This window comes from Phoenix dactylifera, chromosome 8, assembly GCF_051530095.1.
Source record: "Phoenix dactylifera cultivar Ajwa chromosome 8, Ajwa_hap1_PhDact_Kaust_v1.1, whole genome shotgun sequence".
In the NCBI taxonomy this organism is placed as follows: domain Eukaryota; kingdom Viridiplantae; phylum Streptophyta; class Magnoliopsida; order Arecales; family Arecaceae; genus Phoenix; species Phoenix dactylifera.
The window spans coordinates 170,643-191,639 of NC_143197.1; the positions used below are offsets into that span (position 1 = coordinate 170,643).

At 45.1% G+C, this 20,997-nt stretch overlaps 3 protein-coding genes across 12 annotated transcripts; 2 read left to right on the plus strand and 1 right to left on the minus strand.

Moving 5' to 3' along the window:
• The first annotated feature begins 2,331 nt into the window (after positions 1-2,331).
• LOC103723673 (protein OCTOPUS-like) lies at positions 2,332-7,245 on the plus strand. 6 transcript variants are annotated; one of them, XR_015967664.2, is made up of 3 exons: positions 2,332-4,853; positions 6,013-6,176; positions 6,251-7,142. XR_015967664.2 is itself a non-coding variant. In XM_088702171.2 (2 exons), exon 1 carries the CDS (start codon positions 2,939-2,941, stop codon positions 4,802-4,804), a length of 1,866 nt encoding a protein of 621 aa, XP_088558297.1. In that variant the 5' UTR covers positions 2,638-2,938; the 3' UTR covers positions 4,805-4,853; positions 6,251-7,142. The 6 variants fall into 6 exon arrangements, 3 of the variants coding, with proteins under 3 accessions (XP_088558297.1, XP_026655996.2, XP_038980061.1); XM_088702171.2 differs by lacking the exon at positions 6,013-6,176 and having other exon boundaries at positions 2,638-4,853; XR_015967663.2 differs by having other exon boundaries at positions 2,639-6,595; positions 6,711-7,245.
• A 1,319-nt stretch (positions 7,246-8,564) lies between these two features.
• LOC103723674 (uncharacterized) lies at positions 8,565-10,721 on the minus strand. 2 transcript variants are annotated; one of them, XM_008814656.6, is made up of 5 exons: positions 10,500-10,721; positions 10,290-10,385; positions 9,596-9,733; positions 9,451-9,512; positions 8,565-9,108 (listed from the first exon to the last, which is right to left on the minus strand). In XM_008814656.6, the coding sequence occupies exons 1-4, from the start codon at positions 10,719-10,721 to the stop codon at positions 9,471-9,473; spliced, it is 498 nt and encodes a 165-aa protein (XP_008812878.3). In that variant the 3' UTR covers positions 8,565-9,108; positions 9,451-9,470. The 2 variants fall into 2 exon arrangements, with proteins under 2 accessions (XP_008812878.3, XP_038980062.2); XM_039124134.3 differs by lacking the exon at positions 8,565-9,108 and having other exon boundaries at positions 9,192-9,512.
• Positions 10,722-10,786: 65 nt separating this feature from the next.
• LOC103723675 (reticulon-like protein B12) lies at positions 10,787-20,448 on the plus strand. Of its 4 annotated transcripts, none has more exons than XM_008814660.6 (5): positions 10,787-10,924; positions 11,273-11,842; positions 12,367-12,547; positions 13,460-13,671; positions 19,967-20,448. In XM_008814660.6, exons 2-5 carry the CDS (start codon positions 11,458-11,460, stop codon positions 20,131-20,133), a joined length of 945 nt encoding a protein of 314 aa, XP_008812882.2. In that variant the 5' UTR covers positions 10,787-10,924; positions 11,273-11,457; the 3' UTR covers positions 20,134-20,448. The 4 variants fall into 4 exon arrangements, with proteins under 4 accessions (XP_008812882.2, XP_089780762.1, XP_088558299.1 ...); XM_089924636.1 differs by having other exon boundaries at positions 12,373-12,547; XM_088702173.2 differs by lacking the exon at positions 11,273-11,842 and having other exon boundaries at positions 10,797-10,924; positions 12,373-12,547.
• The last annotated feature ends 549 nt before the right edge of the window (positions 20,449-20,997 follow it).

The following is a 20,997-nucleotide window of genomic DNA, read 5'->3' on the forward strand; positions in this document are numbered from 1 at the left end:
GCTACCTTTCGTTACATGCACAAAGCCTCATCAGTATTTTCGGTGAGAATTCTTCGATGCTTAAGTTAGGGTAGAGTATTTGTTGGCCAAAAAGGTCCTTAGACGTTACCTGATGGGACTATTTATAATCTCCACAGAGGACACCCAGATAGCGGAGACATGATCCGTTTTCATCATGAAAGGAGATGGCGCTGGCCAGGTGGCGCACGGCCACGGCTTGCTTGAGATACATGGTTTGAGCTGTCTCTGCATGCGGTATGGGGCTGGCGTGTGCCGTAGGGTATAGCCCTTACCAATAAATATGGTTGGGGCAGTAAGGCGTAGTTATTTGTTGACGTATTTTAGCGTGGCCATCAAACGAAGCAGGGTGCGATGAGGTTGTCGCAGAGTGTGGTTGTGGTGCGTACTGGGCGAGATTAGCTCGGCCTTTGGTGGGGGCCGGGGTCGGCCTTGCCCGCTTGGCAGGGCACTGAGGTTGGGCCGACATGGAGGCCACGATAAATATTTGGTGAGGTCGGCTTAGCAGGTTCTGAGATCAGCCTAGCCTTATTGACTTTGAGATATCCTTAGCAGGGCGCCCCGAGCTCGGGTCGAAGTGCATCGTTGCATAAGGCACCCTGATTTTGACCGGGGCACATCGTCGTATAGGGCGCCTCAAACTTGGCCGGGGCGGATCGTCATTGTAGACTCTAGAGGAGGTTGCTACAGGTCGTAGCAATGGAGAGATCTGACCGAAGTCGGCTTGATCTTCGGCGAGATCCGAGGTAGGACTAGATCTTAGCGATACCGAGGTCTAGTCTGGCCGCGCTAAGGTCTGCTTGATCAGAACGAAATGGTCCCCTGCTTTGAGCAGGAAGATCCATTTTGGCCCCAATCAACGACCATCCGGTCCATGCATGAAACCGATTTAATTATGAGTCCGGTGGACGGCACGCCCAGCACAAACGAGACAAAAACACCGTGGAGAGAGACGACAGAAAAGATGCTGGGAGGCTGCAGGGAGAGTGGGGGAGGACAGGAGGAGGCCTTCGTATAAAGCAAGGGCCATAGCAGGAAAGGGCAGCGGAGGAGGAAAAGAGGAAGCCCCCCGGCCCCACTTCAAACAGGGCACTCCTCACGTGACGCCTCGTCCCCCGGGCAAGCGCACTAGCACAGCACAGCGGCATTGCAAATCCCAACATCACGTGATGTCCGTGACGGGCGGAAGGACTGCCGTCCTTCCGGAAGGGCAGACCCGGACGCCATTCTCTAGGAGGACGTGTGGCCCCCTCGGCCGTATCCGATCGCATCGCATCGCACGGAGCAGCAGCGGCAGCAACCTCCATCGGACGAACGACACTTGTACTCCCCCCTCGCGTTGTAAATCTCGATGGGCACTGGAGCGGAGCCGTAAGCTTGACAGCTTGCCCTGCACTGCAGCAGCAGCAGCAGCAGAAGCAGCAGCAGCTCAGGCGATCATAGCAGTCCGGATCCATTTTCTTTTCTTTTCTTTTCTTTTCTTATCAGATTCTATCTATCAATCGCGGAAGGGCGCGCATGATTGTGGATCGAATATCGATGCTGCACAGAAGCTAAGCGAAGAGCGACCGGCGGACCGGCGGGATGCATGTCTGCTTGGCGCCTTGGCCTGGAGAGACGGAAGGGCTTTCCGGGCATACCCAACAAAGCAAAGCGCTCCATTCCTGCAATTTCCGATGCTAGTTGTATCGCTGCTGCAAATAGTAATTTTCTTTTTCCTCTAAGCCTGACTCCACGCCCGATCGGAACGCGAATAGCAAATTTGCGGATGGCTTCTCTCTGTTTCAAAGATGATAAATTGTATATCCGTACCGACGAGATTTAGAATACCTCCACAAGTCGTGCATGTTTCCTTCTTCCCAATTTTGCATACAAAATAGATGCATGCATGCCTGAAATGTTCGAAGCTCAGCCAATTATTTAAACAGCAAGAACAAATTAATAGCCTCGGCCGCAAAGGAAGAAAAAACTATACCGGCCTTTCATGAATCATGATGTAGATTATAACTTGTATTTCTCACTCGCGTATATGACTCGGCTCTTTTTTAAACGACCAAGGAGTTCTCGCGGGAGAGTTTTATATTTTATCATATTTAATATCGAGTGCTGCTAGGCAATTAATAAAATCCTATTTCATCAACTGATTTTCCTCTTCACATAGGAATAGGATTAACAATTAGGAGGAAGGAACTAGAAACGCACGCTAGCTTGCGAAATTTAACATCATACTGGTCGTATTGAAGACAGACGGACATTCCAACCCTAGCTGCCAGACATAGGAGGAGGGGTGAGGTGGGGGATCTAGAGATTATCATTCCGAAGACTTAACGAGGTGTGCCGTGTGCGTACCCAAATTTTATGAATCGATTCCATAATTTATGCAACTTTCTCGACGCCTAGCGGCTATATCCTACTCCCGCCCTAGCAGAGACTTGTCACACTTGTGTACGGAATCAGGACGCGTCGGAAAAAAAAAAAGCGAAAGGAGGATGGAAAAGGGGAAAAAGAAGAAGAATAAAAAAAACCCCAGAATACACATGGGACGAAGAGGAAAATCGTTAAACTGGAAAAGTGAAAGAGAAAAGCAGATGGGAGGGTGCAAGGGGACGAAGCGGCATGGCATGATCGCTTTTAATTTTTTTTTTCTCTTTTTCTAATTTTCATTTATGTTTTTTTTTTTCTTTACACACCTTTACGGTCTTTGAAAAACCCTTTCCCCAGTCCCTTCTCCCTCCCTCTCTAAACCTTTCCTTTCTTTCCTAGTTTCCTCCCTCACCCCCTGCGCTCCTCCTTCCCATTTCCCAAAATCCAATCCAATCCAATGAGAAATAGTATCTCGCGCCAGGCCCAGCTGGCCGATAATGTTAACATGCCAAGAACCAAATACTAAGCAGAAGCAGAAGCAGAAGCATCATCCATCATGAGTCTCCAAGTCCACCAGCCGACTCACGACCAACTCCACCGCCTCCCTTCTTCCTCTTGCCACCTCCACCCTGACGAGCTCGTCACCGGCTTCTGCGCTTCGTGTCTCCGCGAGCGCCTCGCCGACCTCGACACCGCCGCCGCCGCCTCTTCCTCCTCCACCCGTAAGTCCACTTCCTCCTCCGCATTCAAATCCCTCTTGTTCAAGGCTGCTGGAGGAGGGCCGCCCACATCCTCGAACTCCACCTCCTCTTCCTTCTTGCGCCCGGAGCTCCGACGCTGCAAGTCCTTTTCCTGCGGCCGTGGCGACGGCTTCGCCGGGCCCCGCGCCTCCGCCGCCTTCGAGCCCCAGCGTAAGTCCTGCGACGTCCGGGTGCGCAACACCCTCTGGTCCCTCTTCCACCAGGACGACAAGAATCGGCACCGCGACGTTGTCCTCCCATCCGCCGCGGCGGCGCCGGCGGGCGGCCAGATCGAGGTTGAGTGCCTCTCTGCCTCCGTCGCGGCTCCCGTGCTCGAAACCCGGGAAGAGGATGAGGCGGAGGAGGAGAAGCAGCAGGAGGAGGAGCAGGGGAGAGACAACGAGGACGAAATCACGATCATGGATCCCGTCCTGGTGGTGGGAACGTCGGGGGAGATCGAGGAAGGAGTGCGGGAGGAGGAAGCGGAGCTGAAGCCGATGAAGGACCATATAGATCTGGACTCCGGCGCCCAGGCTAAAAAGCCTCCTCCCAAGGACCTCAAGGAGATCGCCGGCAGTTTCTGGCTTGCGGCCTCCGTCTTCAGCAAGAAGCTCCAGAAGTGGCGGGGGAAGCAGAAGCTCAAGAAGCAGCAGGCCGGCAGCAAGGCGGCTGCGTCCGCTATGCCGCCACCGGGGAAGCCCCACCCACCGTCCCGCCGGTTCCGCGACACGCAATCGGAGGTCGCTGTCGACGCGTTCGGACGGCGGTCATGCGACATCGACCCGCGGTTCTCCCTCGACGCCGGCCGGATCTCCTTCGACGACCCCCGGTTCTCGTGGGACGAGCCGAGGGCCTCGTGGGACGGCTACCTCGTCGGAGGCCGATCCGTGTTCCATCGCCTCCCTCCCATGCTCTCCGTCGTGGAGGACGCCCCTGTTCCCGCCGTAGAGCGATCGGACAGCCAGATCCCCGTCGAGGAGGACGCCGTGCCCCCGGGCGGCTCCATACAGACCCGAGACTACTACTCGGACACGTCTGGCCGGCGGCGGTGGAGCTTCGAGCGGTCGAACTCTGTCCGGAAGGTGACGGTCGAGACTAACGAGCCGAAGCCGGCCTCCGATGCCAAGGTATCTCCCGGCAGCGGCACCGAGTTCTTCCCCTTCCAGCCGGGAAGCTTGCTCGACAGGGATATCTTGCGAGGTTTCAGCTCAAATTCTCTGAGGGAGGACCGGTCCGAGAGCTTCGAATCGGCTTTCGGAGAGCCCTACAAGGGGAGTTGTACAAAGAAGCCCAGGAGGTGGGGCAAGGCATGGAACATCTGGGGGCTTATAAACCGCAGAGGCGGGAGCAGAGGAGGAGGCGGCGTGGTGGTCGATAGATCCCTGTCGGAGTCCTGGCCTGAGCTGCGGGCGCGGGGTTGCAGCGGCAGGATCTTGCGGTGCAACAGCAGCGCAAGCTCGAGGAGCTCTTTGGGTGGAAATGGTGGTATCGGGAGCATGAGCAGGAGCGGCATGGGGAAGAAGAGGAGGGAGGAGATTGTGTTGGAGAGGAACCGGAGCGACAGGTTTTCTCCCACCCACTTTGACATTGGGTCGCTCAGGTGGCGGGATGGGGGATGGGGGAAGGGAAGGAACATCAATTCTCACCACTGGGCAACAAGGAGCACGCTCGGATCGTACTGACTGACCCACTGCACGCTTTCGATCAGCTTCATCTTCTTCCTTCCTCAGAGTAAGCACAAATTTCTGTATCGTTCCTTCTTCTTGTTAGCTAGGTGAAAAGGCATTAATGATATTTGCGTCCGTTGCCTCATAATGCATGCTTTTCCTGCTGCTCATCATCCTGTCATTAGCATTACAAAAGAAGAATATCGTTTTATTGCGAACCATATGGGGTTAGCTTTGTGTTTCTTTAATACACATATCCATATATCTACCACATAAAGTAGAACATATTCTTGACGAAGTAAACCATATTTACATATTCTTGCTGGGCTTCCTCTTTTTTCTTTTTTTTTATACCATGATTTTTGAGTTTATAATTTTAGTTTCTTTAATACGGTTCTTGTTTCTGTTTAGGCTACTCTATTATAGAATGTATGAACATTTGATGTTCGTCAAGTTATTAATTAGCTGTTCACAATCTTGAAACTTTGGTAGGGTTCCTAATTACTATTTCTAATGATTAAGTTATCCTCGCTTTAAACCATGAAATGCTGGCCCAGGACCTCACCCAACAAGCTAGTCGGAAGAGATTCTTTGGGTTTCCTGATTTACCCATTGCATAGTCAATGTAGGACTAAACATACGCCGACACGCTTCTCGCATGCTCTTCCCCATTTAAGCCCTGGTGTTCTCGCCATGCTAAATGTCTAAAAATTCATCGAAATTCAATCATAAATATTACAAATCAAATTTAGACCCATGCTACAGTCTTTTAGTCTATATGGGTTATAGGCCGGGCCCGTTGTAATGCCATTTGTAACGATCCGGTGTCTCACCCAAAAAGCTCTATGGAAGGTATTGTTTAGGTTTTTTTGGTCCTATATAAATACTCAGGATCTATCCATTGTATAGCCAATATGGGATTGAACATATGCCCGTACGGTCCTCACAACACAAACTCAAAACCGGTCTCCATTGTTGACTAAGTTTGCAGGGGCTTTACCATTGTTATTTCATGTCACGGGACTCATATGCTCAGCTTTTGAGCAGAGTCTTACTGTATTACAAATTTATGTATTTGGATATCGAGGCATGCTATTTTGATGGAATTGTCTTTTTGCTCTCTTTTGAACAAATAGGCTTACTGCTTATCGATGTTTTTAGGGGATATTATACTTTTTCATTAGTACAACAGTTCAATTAAACTTAGACATCGGTCCTTGTAGATCATGAGGTACCATAGGAATAACTATGAAGGTTCGGATTTTCCCACAAAACATTGCTGCTGGCCTTTCAGTTCAAATCTAGCACAGGCTACTTAGGCCTCAGCCATCTTTCTGCTATATGTCGCTGCTGATTGCCTGCTCATTTATCTTTGGATGCTCTTTAGGTAAGATCCACACCCGAAAGTTGACATTGTAATTTGGAAAGAATGTAACTTTTTTTTTTTTTTTCTTTTGTGAGAACCTGGAAAGAGAAGTTGAAAAACCGAATGACAGCATGCTGCAGTAGTTCTCAGAGGTTTGTCGCATGTCACAGTATGCCAGTAGGGGGTTCAAGGAAAACCACATCGGAAGGAGGAGCAAAGAATGGACTTATTTTGACTGTAATAGGAACTAATCACAGTATTGTTTTGGAGAATAGAGAGAATAATCATATAGAGAAATAACTTGTGGAATCTTGTCGATTGGGATCCTATGCTCTAGCTGATGTCAGTGAAATTTGAACGATATATGTACGGATAGTTTCCGGGGGAGACAGCTTGGCTGATTAGCTGCTGTTAGCAGTCTCCAATTTGTCAGTTAGGCGGTGAGACCTTGTCTTCTGATTTAACCTAAACGGACATACGATGCTGTGGTACTCCGTATAAATGTAATGCCATTATTGCTTGCCGTTTCAATTTTGTATATAATCTGGTTGACAGGAGTATCGCTGGACATGATCTGCAGTACAATTATCTTCAGCGATTAATGTCTTCCAAGCTTACTGGATGTCTGTTTTGAAGCAAACTGAATGGCGGCAGCTCAACAGTTGTATCTCCTCCCTCTGGAGGAGGTTCCCAAGTTCCTAGCTGGGAGGTAATATACCCACCTGTTTGTTCTCGACGATTCTCCTGTTAATGCTTTGAAATTGTAAGCTGTAAACTTTGACAATCCGGTTTTGGTGGATTCACCGTAGTTCATCCAAACCAGCCACAAGAAGAAGACGAAATAAGCCGTGCCAAACCAAACTGCAGGCTTATTACAATGTTCCAATCATTTCCATGGGCTCGTCTTGCAACTTTTATACATAATTAATTTTAATGTAGCAATTGTTATTTGGCAGCTAATCTTCTAATTATAATGAGTGTTTTGTAGATTGACGATTTTTTTTTTTTTTCTAAGTTTAAAACGCCCTGCGAGCTGGAAATTATTATTTGACGAACAGCAACATGGTCGTATAACTCTTGTTTCATATCATACCATCTGATGGTGACTGTTATTATTAGTTGGTTTTTTTAATATTCCATAACAATGAAAGGCATCAGTTTTTCTGTTTTTTTAATAATTAGTATCTTCTGAAAAATGGTTGATGCATCCAATTATGTCATTTGTGATGATGCTGTAATTAATGCAGTAATATTGTCCTTCCAAGAATGAATAGTAAAACTGCCATGATCGTCGACAACTTGTTGCGCATATAGTAAGTCTGTTACTGCATCATCACAATTGGGCTAATACGGCCCATGGAAGACTGCTTGGTCTAAGTCGCCGCATTGTAGATGATAACAAGAGTCATGGTAATGATAAATGATGCAACTTCGGCGAGCCCCATGGCTTTGACAAACGGGACTCGATGTGTCACGTAAGTTAGATTAAAATCTGACTTTAGATTTTTAAAACTTAGGTTTTGGATTTCTCGGAGGGAGGCTCCGGGATTGTGGACTGATTTGGGCCACTGTTGGAAGAGCCCAGGATATGAATCGAGTTACCTTGTCGCTATGGTCGCTCCAACTCAAACTTGCCCGGGTCCGGGCCCCGGCCCATTCCAAACGGCTGCGAGCGGGAGTCTGATGTCTCAGAGATCCTGTCAGCGATAATGAATTTAAAACAGTATGTTGCCGTTCGATGGATTCTAATTTATCTCCAACGGAGATTGTATGATTTCTTTTCGCTAAAAACAAAAAAACTGTGCCCTATGGTTTGATGGATCGTATCGTAACAGGAGAATCTCCTATTGGAATTCTAGAATTTGTGGAAATTTGTGTCACCAAATCCGTGGCTGAAAGGGCTGTAACAGCTAGGGACGTGGTTGTTTTTTCGGGTAATCAAAGTCGAAGATACGCAGCACGATGGGCATGGGCCATGATCAAGCGATTCGAATCTGCAGGGTTCTCATAGCCGCCACCTGGTTCATGCAAGCCTCCTTTTAGCCAGGCAACTACTACCTAAGATGATTCTCCTTCCTTTTCAATCTTATCAGCCTGTATCCTGTGCATAGCAACCTTTAACCCATGTCGGGCGGCCAGAGGAACCCAATCCTTAATTAAACCCCCCCCCCCACATACACAAAAAAAAAAAGCCGTGCTGATTTTAATGAAATTTACCCCGACGGAAGGTGTACTACCTTCTTAGAGTGCCAAACTAGGTTAAAGTTTCCATTAACCCGGATGCCAGGCGGTAATTACTGCCCATTCTGCAAGGAGAAGGCGACATTTGATTCCCAAATAGCGGACATTTGCTTCCCAAAAAGCGCATCCGACGATCTCCTTGAATACACCACACCGCACGACTCTAAATTGAATGAAGGTTAGAAAATTAAAGCAGATGTGAAGTCCTTGAGCGATCGAATTTTTTGTTCTTCCTCCCCCATCTCACTGACATCGATGTACCAATCAATTCTGTGTTTCACCTATGCAGAGTAGATCCACCCCAAACAAAAAATAGAAAAAAATGAAAGAGAAAAAATATTTAATTCCTACTAAAATTTAGAAACCAGACCTAATCATTGCTAATGAATAAGGATAACTATTGTTGTGGTTCAAATTTGGCTCAAGGGTAAGCACGCCGGAGGAGCCGAGGAAGCTGTCGGAATGTCGAGGAAGAAGGCAAGCCACCTCCTGCGCGACGGTGTATCTGCACAAAGCCTCACCGGTGGTTCCGGTAAGAGCCCTCCGATGCTCAAGAGGCTCGCGCCTGCCTGCAATACAAGACCAATGAGCCTCTGCTACGGGCTCCCACGTGTGGTCGTTTAAGGTGAAAACCCATGAAGCGCACCATTTTTTTTTTGAGAGCCCCTGTGCGTCCCATTCTCCCTGCACCCGTTTGCCTTTCATTTCTTATCTGAGCATGCGAAAAGATAAGCTTGGTAACTCATGCGAAACCAATTACAAGAATGGCCAACAACATTTGCCCTCACAGACTAGTTGAACATAATTGTCCATAGACATTCCAAGCACTCCAGGAGCAGCATCTCTATGGATTAGGAGATTCAATTAGGACAGCATTAGCACAACAGGCAACGCTGCCATGTGTATTATAATACGAACATTGCAGCTAGGCCCAGCAGACGTGTTTGTCTTTTAGAGAATCAGACGAACAAGCGGTAGCACTCAAAGTGCTTATGTATATTGACATCAATACGACACCATGCCAAATGCTAGGGATCGCCTTGATAAACCTTACCTTACCACCATCGAGCGGTGTCATGCGTCGCTCCTATTAGGCTTGTGCGAGGCTGGAACCCCCTGGAATAAAAAGAACAGGCCGTGTTTTGAAATAAAAGTTTCAAAGAAAAAGAGAGAGAGCCTTCAGTCAGTCGTACTCGTACCATATCAACAGATGGAATCCATTCATTCGTCGCCGGATTTCCCTTGCAAGATGGATGGCAGCCCGGCGCATCAGATTCCGGTGTCAGTTCGAAGCTGCTTCCGGTGGATTTTTCCATCCCGATGAAGCCCGTCCCAGTCTACAAAAGCCGGCCGGCGCACAAAGTAGAAGCAATGCATGAGAGAGGCAACTCCAAGCCTAAAAGACAGGGTGTTCCCCTGTGTAACATCTAAAATCAAGCATCATCGACGGCACAGGCATGAGATCAGGTCATGTCATCGCAAGCAGACTTAATGTTTACGCTATCCTAACCTGGAGTAGGTAACCGTAACGATGAAGATCTGGGTTCATAATGCTTAATTGCCTGATCATATCACACGCTACGGAAAAAGAACCAGAAACAGAGGGTCAGTGGAGCCCACGCATGCAGGACAAAAGTGAATCCTCATCCGTGCGTAAACCCAAATCATCGAAGGGTACGTGCAGCGCTTTGGTATTAATAGAGGAATGCAGTGCGTTGCAATAAAATCTATATCCATGCCGACAGACGCTGATGCATGGAAACCATCTCAACCCAGGATCGCCATTGACGTGCAAAGAGTGGTAATATTGATGCTAGAATCACCAACCCCTCGGGAGGGCAAAAGAAGAAGAAGAAGAAGAAAAAAGACAGCAGCAAGGGGATAGAAACAGACCGTGTGGTGCTGCTTATCGATGCAATCGAGATCTTTGTAATACTCTGTCTCCACGTACTCCTCTGCCGCTTCATGGGATTCAGCGGAGACCAGCTTCTACAAGGAATTCGAACTAATTAATTGGTCGTTGACGGAGATGCAGGATGGAATGGGAAGGGGAGAGGAAACCAGGAACATGAAGTGGTGAAAGATAAAAAGAGGAAGAAGCACCTGGGGATCTGCCTCGAGATCTCGAAATTTGTCGAGTTCGGGGATGGAATGCGGATCGGAGGACTGGAGGGCGTCGGAGGAGTAGTCGCTGCGGGAGGGCTTGGGGTGGCGCTTGGGGGCGCTCTCTTGGAAGTACTCCCGCGCCTCCGCCTCCCTCTCCACCTCCTCGTCCGGCGGCACATGAGCGTCGCTCCGCTCCGGCCTCGACGGAGACAGAGACATACCTCTCCCAGTCCCCCCCTACCTCAGTTTCTCTCTCGCTCGCTCTGGACTCTGGAGGCTGCAGTGGAAACAAGTTCTGTATGCTTGGATCGCAAAACGAAACGCGGCTCTTGGCCAGCCAATGAAACAAAATATCTGGCAAGCCTTATCAGGAAATGAACCAAGAGGAGGTCGTAGTCATAGAGTTAAAAAAGATTGTCCAGGTAAAACCTCACTCACCTTCCTCCTCATCCCGTCAAGACCGTTTCTGCTCTTCTTCGAAAATGGGACATTCTAACGGCGTTCTCTCCGTCTATTTCAAAGATTGCAAATTGAGATTATGATGGATTTATAAAATTATTATTTTCATGTAGTTAATAGTGTACATTTTTATACTAACTAAAAAGTATTTTGATTACTGAATTTGATGATGGAATTTAAGATTATATATTCTTCTTTCATTTTAAAAGCCCTTTCAGCCTTGGAGAGAGATATACGATTTTCTCCTCTCTTTTTTCACTTATATATGTCAGTTTCATTTTTAACCTAAACAAAGCATATACATGCGGCAGCTTGGTTCGGCGGTATGGAGGAGTCCATGGATGAGTTCTTCTTTATATACGTGGAAGGGTTGTATCTTAATTGATTTTGGTTTCTGCTATACTTTTATCTCTCGCAATTCGCAATTCACTGATGATGATGCAATTGAGCTCACTCTTGTTAACCACCATATAATGGCATCACTGAAAAAATATCCATGAACGCAAGGGGGCCCGAAGCTGACGCCCTGGTTTTCTTTCCAAGCTGGCACCTCTTGCATCCTTCGCGTGCGATCGACGTTGGAGGGGGAGTAGAGGAAAGGAAAAGGGTCGAGGAGAAAGTTGGTTTCCCGAAAAATCGGAATCAGTCTTGTGTTTTTCAAATCGATGGGGAGAAAGGAGTGGCTGGAGTCAGATTCCACCAGCCCCACCACCCCACTTTCCCCTCTCAGATCCATTCCATTACCCTTCGCAACACCGAGACAAAGGAAACGGAACGGCCGGCCTCTTTTCGCCTCCAAATTTTGGATCCATCCATGGGCGCCTCTGTTGGATTTTTTGGGAGGCAGAGATCCGTGCACGAGATCCTCGGGGGAGGAATTGGTAAGCCTAAACAGAATCTGAGAGCAGAAGTTCCTTTCGAAGCATCTTCAGACAATTTGTTTTGATCGGTCCCGCTTCTGGTCTCGAGGGTTGTTTATGGATTTCTTGGTGTTTGGGGGTCTCGCAAAATTTGGTTCTATTCTTCTTGTCTGTCTCGTACATTGAAGGGCTTTGTCTTGTAGGAATGGGGGCCTCATCGGATCGTCAGAAGTGATTCTACCGACCGATTCTTGGATTTCTACTGCTGAAGCAGCAATAGGCTCGGTTTTGGATATGTTTGATCTCTTACTAATCAGTTTTGTTGTTTGGGAATTTCTTCTTTCTTCATTCCAAAATTTCATCCTAAGCTCCCGATTCCATTTGAGTGCCCTTCTTTGCCTTATTATTTTCGTTGAAAGCTTATAGGAACTTTTAGGATTGCGATCTAGACTCGCTGGGAAAAGTGCTATACGAATTTGCCCTCTGATTAGTGGTTCATATCTTTTCTTATTGGACGGAGCATTTATGGCACGCTTGTGTGACAGTTGCAGATGTGATGCTGTGGAGGAGGAGAGACATAACGGTCGGGATACTGCTTGGAACGCTGGCTGCTTGGGTGGTCTTTGAGAGATCTGGATATACCCTGCTGTCGTTTGCTTCCAATGTTCTGCTGCTCTTGATTTCCGTTCTCTTTGTATGGGCGAAAGCAGCAGCAATTCTTAACAGGTAATCGAGGTTCTATGGAGCCTTTTGCATAATCTTCATTTTGATCAAGTATAACTCTTTAGTACTCGAAGTTTCCATTACTATATTTTTCAGCTATCAATCTGTGGCATGTGATGTGCATTTCACTATGTCGCGTAGAGCATTGTCTGAATTTATGTCCTCCGCCGGATCATAATTGATAGGCAACAAGAATGATGGAGATACTCGGTTGTCGCTGATTATTTACTCTCTCTCTCTCTGCGAGTCAGGTCGCTGCCATTACCAAGTAGGGGTGCATGGTTTAAGCAGCAGCCATTAGTACATGGTGAGCAACAAAAATAGTGCCCACTATCAAATGAGTCTTATCAGCAACAACCTATGAGGCTGCCAGGAATCCCTGATAATCATTACAAGATGCTCCATTGGAGAAGGAATAAAATAATGTTTGACTGCCACAGAGAGGAAAAAGAATGTACCAAACAAACTACAAATTGATCTATTCAGGGGCTGATATCTTAGAATGATAGTGATGAGGATGTTGAAGCTTCATTAGTAATATGCGGCATAAACTAGAAAACAGTTGCAAATTTGGCTTTGAAATGCTAAAAAACCACTTGTTTTGCCCAAGCATCATAATATTTGATTCCTAGATAGTGCATTCTCATGGATACTAGTCAAAGCTCTCTCAGTTGAAAAGTTCTGGAGAAGAAATTGGACATGTTAAGAATGAAACATGCCGGCAAGAAAATAAGCGTAATACTATCTCTTGTGGTTATGCATTCCTTTCAAAATGTTTTGGAGATGAAAAGTCTTCTACCTTCTCATTGTTAACTTAATTACATATTCATTTTTATATTAAGGTGCTGGTTCCTTTTACCTTATTATTATGCCAATTTAATATATCTCAAGCTATCTGATGACATGGATGTGCAGGCCCCCTCCACCAATACCAGAGATGCATCTATCAGAAGAAGCCATAAATGAAGCAGCAATTTTTGTGCATTCTCTTGCAGATATGGCATTGTCAGCTTTTCATAGCATTGCACTTGGAAAGGACTTGAATCTTTTCTACAGAGTAGCCATATGCTTATTGTTGATATCCGTTATTGGCAGTTTGACTGATTTTCTTACTTTGGGTTACACAAGTAAGTGGTTGTCATGCAGTTTTTATCTTATTGGTAGCATTAAACTAATCCCACACCCCTAAATCTATAAAAGAGAAGTTTAATTTTTTAAGTAAACAGTAGGCACAAATAATGCTAGAATTAGGTCGGGTTGGGTCAGGTCCTGGACCCGATCCAAAGAAAATATTCGGGCTCTGGGCTAGGTCGAGGCCCCAAATTTCTTTCAAGATTCGGGTCCAAGTTTGAACCTGAGCCTGACCGAAGCTCGATTGGCTAGCCCTGAGCTTCACCTCTAGGATCCGGTGCAAAACGAGCGAGAGGGGGGGAAGAGAGAGAGAGAGCATAGAGAAGAATAGAGAGGAGAGATATCAAGAGGGAGACGTATGAGGGAGAGAGCAAAGAGAAGATTGGGAGGGAGAGAGGGGATCAAGAGATAGATTGGGAGGGATATGGAGAGGGAGAGAGGAGAGAGGGGGAGAGAGATATCTGGTGGAGAGAGAGGAGAGGGGGGGAGAGATTTGAAAGGAGAGGGGGGGGAGAGGGGAGAGAGACAGGCAGGAGAGAGTGGGGAGAGAGGGGAGAGAAAGAGATCAGGAGGGAGAGGGAGAAGGGAGAGATTGGGTGGAAGGGAGAGAGGTTGGAAGGGAGGGGAGGGCGGAAAGGGGAGAAAGAGAGAACAAGTGGGAGAGAGGAGAGAGGGGAGATAGATTGGAAGTGAGAGAGCGGATAGAGGGGGAGAAATCGGGGGGAAGAGAGAGGAGAGAGCGGAGAGGGGAGAGAACTAGCGGTGGAGAGAGGAGAGGGGACAGAGTTCGGAAGGGAGAGAGGAGAGGGAACGGAGAGGGGAGAGTAGAGAGAGAATGGAGAGGTGGATCTATTTTTGGGCTCAAATTGGGTCGAAGCATTGGGTAGAGCCAAGCCCGAAATTTATTCAGCTCTATTTTAGGTTCAAGCCCGACCTGAAGGGTCTAAGGCTCAACCTATAGTTGGCCGAACCCAACAAGCCTTTAGGTCGGCCCGAGCCCAATTCCAACGGTAGGTACAAAGTGCCCAAAGGCTTTATTAAAGAAGCAAAAGAGAAGTTCAAGTAAATTTAATTGCTTGACATGCTATGTTGTGAATTAACTTCTTTTAATTCATGGATACATAAAATAGTGTTGACTGTTAGAAGCGGCTAGAAGTTGTGGTGGTTTAAGAATTATCTACTAGGAAGTTTGCAATTTGTTATGAAAAAGTTGATTTTTTTTTTTTCAAATTTTATGCGATCATGTCATGTAAAATTAAACTAAAGAACTTATGTTGGGCGTGAAGACTTCGGGAGTAGTGCCTTGCCGCACTTACTTATGTTCAAGCAGGAGGGGAAAGTTTCGACTCAACCACATGATGGAATTTGAGAAAGAGTAGGAGACCCCACTCTTACTCTCTCATGTCTCTCACTGTCTTACCCATAATATGTACTTCTCATAGACTTCTGCAATGGTTTCTACTCCCGCTCATATATAAATTGAGTGCTGGGTTGCACTATAAATAGAGGGATTGTAAGGAGGTGCACCTACATAGAACAAGAGAGATTTTGAGAGAGTGCTCGGGGCTTAGCATGTTGAAGTGGTGCTTTAGCTGCTTTCAAGCTAATTGAAGGCGAGTGTTGGAGCATAGATTCGAATTCTATCAAACTTTCTTCAGTTTTTTAAGGAGCATTACTTGTCCTCTTCTTTTTGCCACCCAGTTATTTTTATTATTCCCTGTCCCTTGTAATTCTATCTGAATTAATTGAAAAGTGTGGAGATCTTGCCTTGTGGACATAGGCAATTTTGCCAAACCATGTAAAATCTGATGTGCCATGCATTTTGATTTCCTTTTATTTTTCTATTACTATTTCTATTGCTCATGGGTCATAACAATTGGTATTAGAGAACCAAGTTCAAGAAGAGGAAAATAATAGACTGTTCGATATGTCGAGCAACAGCTTAACCAGATTTTAGATCCCAAAGTTTAACAGTGCCAATTTTGCATTGTGCAAGTTAAAGATGATCATGATGTTGATAAAGACGACTATGTTGCTACTTTTAAAGGCAAGGAGCAAAAACAAGAGAGTACGATAGATGAAGAGTTCGTAAAAAATGATCAGCTGGCTATGGCCAACAAGAGGTTGGCTCATGATGAGTCTGTGTTATTCAATGTTTCGTTTGAGGCTACTGCAAGAGGGCTATGGTAGATTTAAAAATATGTATGAGGGCAAGTCTATGCAAAATAAATCTTTTCTCCATGGACAGCTATTCACCCTAAGGATGAAAGATGGGGCCTCTTTGTAGGAGCATCTGAATGAGTTCAGTACTCCGATCAATTAGCTGGCTAGTGGAGGTCACAGTAATGATGATCAAAAAAATCAAAATTTTGCTTTCTTTGATGCAGATTCATGGGATGGTTTTTTCATGTATCTCGGCAGCATGGCTCCTCTCAATATGGACTATGTTGTGCCAGCATTGCTTATGGAGGAGACTCACTGGAAAATTGGTCAAAGCTCTTCTAGTGATGCGATGTTGGCAAGAAGCATAGCTCTGGCAAGGAGCATGGATAAGCAAGGTTACTTCAGATCCGGGTCAAAAGGGAGGAAGAGAGTAAAGTGCTAGAACTGCAGGAAATCAGACCACCTATGGAAGGATTGCGTACTATGGAAGGTGAACCATCATAAGCCTAAATTTGAGTCAAAGGATTCTCAGGGCATTTTAGCTGAAGATTATACTTCGGGTAATGGAGAGTTGTAGGCGATTTAGCAGTAGAGTTTGATGCATCAATGAATTTTTGGATTTGGGGGCCTCTTTTCATATGACACCGCATATGGATTATTTCTACGCCTGCTGTTGGTGTGATGGTGGCACCATTATATGGGTGATGTGCTGCATGATTTCCAGTGTCGACATTTGGATTACAATGTTTACTGGGATTAGTAGCATGATTTCCAGTGTCGACATGTTCTGGGATTACGAAAGAGCCTCCTATCACTTGAAAAGTTTGATGCAGATGGTTATAGATTTTCTAGAGAACAAGTATAATTGCAAATAGTGAAGGGAGCAATAGTAGTAGCAAAAAGAGAGTTACTAGGTAGCTTGTATTGGTTCATTGGAGATACTATGATTGGTGATGCTGTAGTGGCTAGTGCTGTATCGGTGCCTGTATCAACTTGGCACATGTTTGCGTCACTTGAGCGAGCATGGATTGAAGGTATTCCTTGATAGAGATTTACTCCCAAGTTTGAAATCTTCGAGTTTGGAATTTTATGAGGATTGCTTTTAAGGGGAACAACATAGATTCCGGTTTCCTTTGTCTACTAGTAGAAGTAAAGAGTTCTTACAGTTGATTCATTCTGGCATTTGAGAGGCCCAAGCCAAATCCCTTGGAGCATCATATTTTGTTTCTTTTGTAGATGATCACTTTAGAAAAGTCTAGGTCTACGTCATGGAAAGGAGGTCTGATACTTTTGCTTGTTTGAAGAAGTTCAAGGCTTTGGTTAAGAATGAGAAAGGCAGAAGAACAGGCTATTAGCATGTTGAGCACAGCTGGATTGGAGGTCTCTTTTTGGGCTAAAGCTGTTTCATAGCATGTTACCTGGTGAACAGAGTTTCTACAACTGCACTTGTCTCTGAAATTCCTGAGAAGGTATGGTCTAACAAACCTGTCAATTATTCTTTCTTTCATTTTTGGATGTGATACTTATGTACGGATTCTTGAGGATGAGAGAACAAAGTTGGGCCCTAGGTCCCAAAGGCGTATTTTTATTGACTATGCTACTGGAACAAGGGGAACACGTTGTGAGATTCTACTACCCACAAGTTGATTGTTAACTAAGGTATTGTATTCAATGAAGATTCTTTGCAAAAAGGAAAAGTATAACTGGAGTCAGAATTGAAAGACACAATTGAAGTTGAAGCACCAAAGCATGATGATAGTTATCAAGTTGGCGTAGAAAGTCAGCAGGCCAGGTATCATGTGCCAGAATCTGAAGAAGAGCATGGGCAAGAAGAACCGCAAGAAGATTAAGGCAGGCACAGAAGGACTCATAAGTCTCCTACACAGCTCAACAACTATGTTACTGCTTATGTTTGCATAACAGAAGGTGAGCCCAGTTCATATCATGAGGTTTCCGAGGCTATTGATGCTAGCTAATGCAGAGCATCCATGGATGAGAAGATGGAGGCCTTGCACAAGAATAAAACTTGGGACCTGGTGAAATTATCTGAGGGGTGAAAAGCCATTAGTTGCACGTGGGTCTTCAAGCTGAAGAAAGGTTCTCCCCGGTTGTTCGCTTAGAGATTGCCCATATTATTTTGAACATTGGCAATTGTGCTTGATATCGAGCTTGAATAGTTAGATGTGAAGACTGCCTTTTTGTATGGGAATCTAGATCAGGAGATTTATATGTTTCATCCTGAAGGCTTTGTTGAAGAAACAAGAAGGATCTTTTTGTAGGCTAAGCAAATTGTTTTATAGGTTAAATCAAGTGCCAATGTGTTGGGACAAGCAGTTTGATTCTTTTATTATGATCTTGGGATTTCATAGATGTGAAGTTGATTTTTTGCCTATATATGAAAATTCAAGAATGGTGGCTTCATAATCTTGCTACTCTATGTCGTTGAAATGTTGGTTGCTAGAACTAGCAGGGATGCTATTACAACACTAAAAGCTCGGTTGTCTAGGGAATTTTAGATGAAAGATTTGAGGCTAGTGAATCATATTCTTGGGATAATAGTGTTCAGACATAGAATGAACAGGATAGTCTGGATAACTCAAAAGGTTATGCGGAAAAGGTTCTGCACAGCTTCAATATGCAGAATGCTAAGCCAGACGGCACTCTATTTCCTGTAGGCTACATAGTCTTCAGAACAGTGCCCTAGCACCGAAACAGAGAAGGCAGAGATGCTTTGAGTATCATATTCATCTGCGGTGAGAGTCTTATGTTTGATATGGTTTGCACTTTGCTTGACATTGCCTTTGTTTCATTTCTCAAGAAGTTGCTTGGAGAGTTACATGCTGAGTGGAAAGTGGTTGATCTATTGTGATAGTCAGACTACGCTACACTTGCAAAGGAATCCTACGTTTCACACAAGGGTGAAGCGTATAGACATTTAGTATCATTTTGTTCAAGATGTTGTGGAGAACAAGATTGTCTCTATGCAGAAGATCTATGCTAACAAAAATTCAGCTGATATACTCATGAAGCTTGTCGCAAAAAAGTTCACATTGAGTAGAGCTTCTCTTAGCCTTGAGCTTACCTTATGATTGCTGAGAATTGGGCTGTGGCTTCTTGATACTCTTCGTTTTTGATGTACTCAGGGAGATGTTGAAGCAAGTCTTCAAGTGGGAGAATGTTGGGAGCAAGGTTTGCCGTCTCGGTATCAGACCGCATACTGGTGCTCCTATTATAGTGTCAGTACACGGTACGGTACAAGAAGATGAGTCATACTGAGTGTTAGTACAATATAAGATTACTTTCTGATATAGTACGGTATGGTACCGACTGGTACGGCAAATCTTGGTTGGGAGCGAAGACTTGCAGAGTAGAGCCCTACCCACTCACGTATGTCTGGGCAAGAGTGGGGAAGTTCCTACTCAACCCTGTGATAAAATTTGAGAAAGAGTGGGAGACGCCACTCTTACTCTCTCTCATATCTGTCACTGCCTTACCTCCTCACGTGTGCTTCTCATGGACTTCCCACTCTCCCATGTGTTTCTACTCCTACTCATGTACAACATGAGTGGTGGGTTGCTCTGTAAACAGAGGACTGTGAGTTAGTGCACATACATGGAACAAGAGAGAGATTTTGAGGGAATGCTCAAGGCTTTGCATGTTGAAGAGTGGTGCTAAGATGATTTCTAGACTACCGGAAGGCAAGTATTGGAGCACAGATTCGTCTACTGATGGTCCGTCTTTAGCTTTGTGAGGAGCATTATTTAAGCACTCATCTTTTTTGTTTTTGCTGCCCTGCTTATTTTTTGTCTCCATACCTCATAATTATCTCTGAATTAATTGAAAAGAGTTGAGAAATTTGGCATGCTGTCGCATTTTGATTTTTTTATTTTTCTATTATTATTTCTGCTGCTCCTGGGTTATAAGCAATTATTATCATTTTCTAATCATTTAGAATATCAGAAATAGGATTGATCACATCAAATATTAGAACTTTTTGATGGCATCATGTACATCTCCTCTATCATGAAATCCTAAGCTTTCAAAAGTTTATAAATGAGGCTTTACTCTTCCCGAGTTATCCCGGCTTGTTAAACACAAAGTTCACTTAATTCCCTGTATTGCTATCAGGCCTTGTCATCATCCTAACCATCCCTGCACTGTATGAGAAGTATGAAGATTGCATTGACAGATACGCGCAATGGGCTTATGCAGAGTTGCTGATGTATGAGAGAGTATATGCCAAATATTTTAGCAAGGCTAAAAATTGGATCCTGGAGAAAAAGAAACTACTCTGATGGTGTTTTTTGTAAGTGTGATTGATGGGGAATTCTGTCTTCTGTTTTCCTGTTGGCATATGTCACTTTCAGAGGTTGAGTGCTGTATGTGGCAGTATGAGCGATGTGTTCAGTTGGGAGGATTTTGGAGAAATTATTTTCTCGGGTTGGAGAGAGTTTAATTCATCAACTTAAATGTCTTGAGTGGTGGGAAATGACAAGGACTTTAAGATATGGATTTCATGAACTTTTGTACCTCGAACAACCAGAAACTCCAAGTTTGTACTGATGGATTTGCGTCTATTGAAGTGTAAAGTGGTTGCAGATTTTTATTCATTGTTTCCAAGCTATGCATTTTAGGTCCCTTCGATTATGTTTGGCTGGTCCCTCTCTAGCAAATTATTTACAGATACCCATCTGGAATCGCAAATGAAGGATTCTCTTAGGTTGGTTTTGTCAGTAAAACTTGTAGATTTCTGTTTCTTGTTTGCTGTCTAACCAGTTCTTTGCAGCTCTTGGTTGTGCTGCTTTCAGATTGCCTAATAAATGTGCCATTAAATTCTGGCAATCTAGAAACAAACAGCAGGAGATTAGTTTTCCGAGTTGTTTTTCATCATCTGGAGTCACCATGCTGCCGCTTAAGAGGAGACGGGCAAATCATAGACAGTTGCATCAAGAGATGGACATCATGCTAGCTGAAAAATGCTCATGTAGCTTACTCGGGGTGACTTGTACGTAGTTCAGCAATGGGGAAAAATATGGGAGCCAGCAACAATTAAAAGGATGATCTAAGTTAAGCTCAGTTTTAACGCAAAAGGTTCATATGGTGGCCTCATTGGAGGTTTCTTGTTGGGTGTTATTGTGACAAATCCATTAACTTCTGAC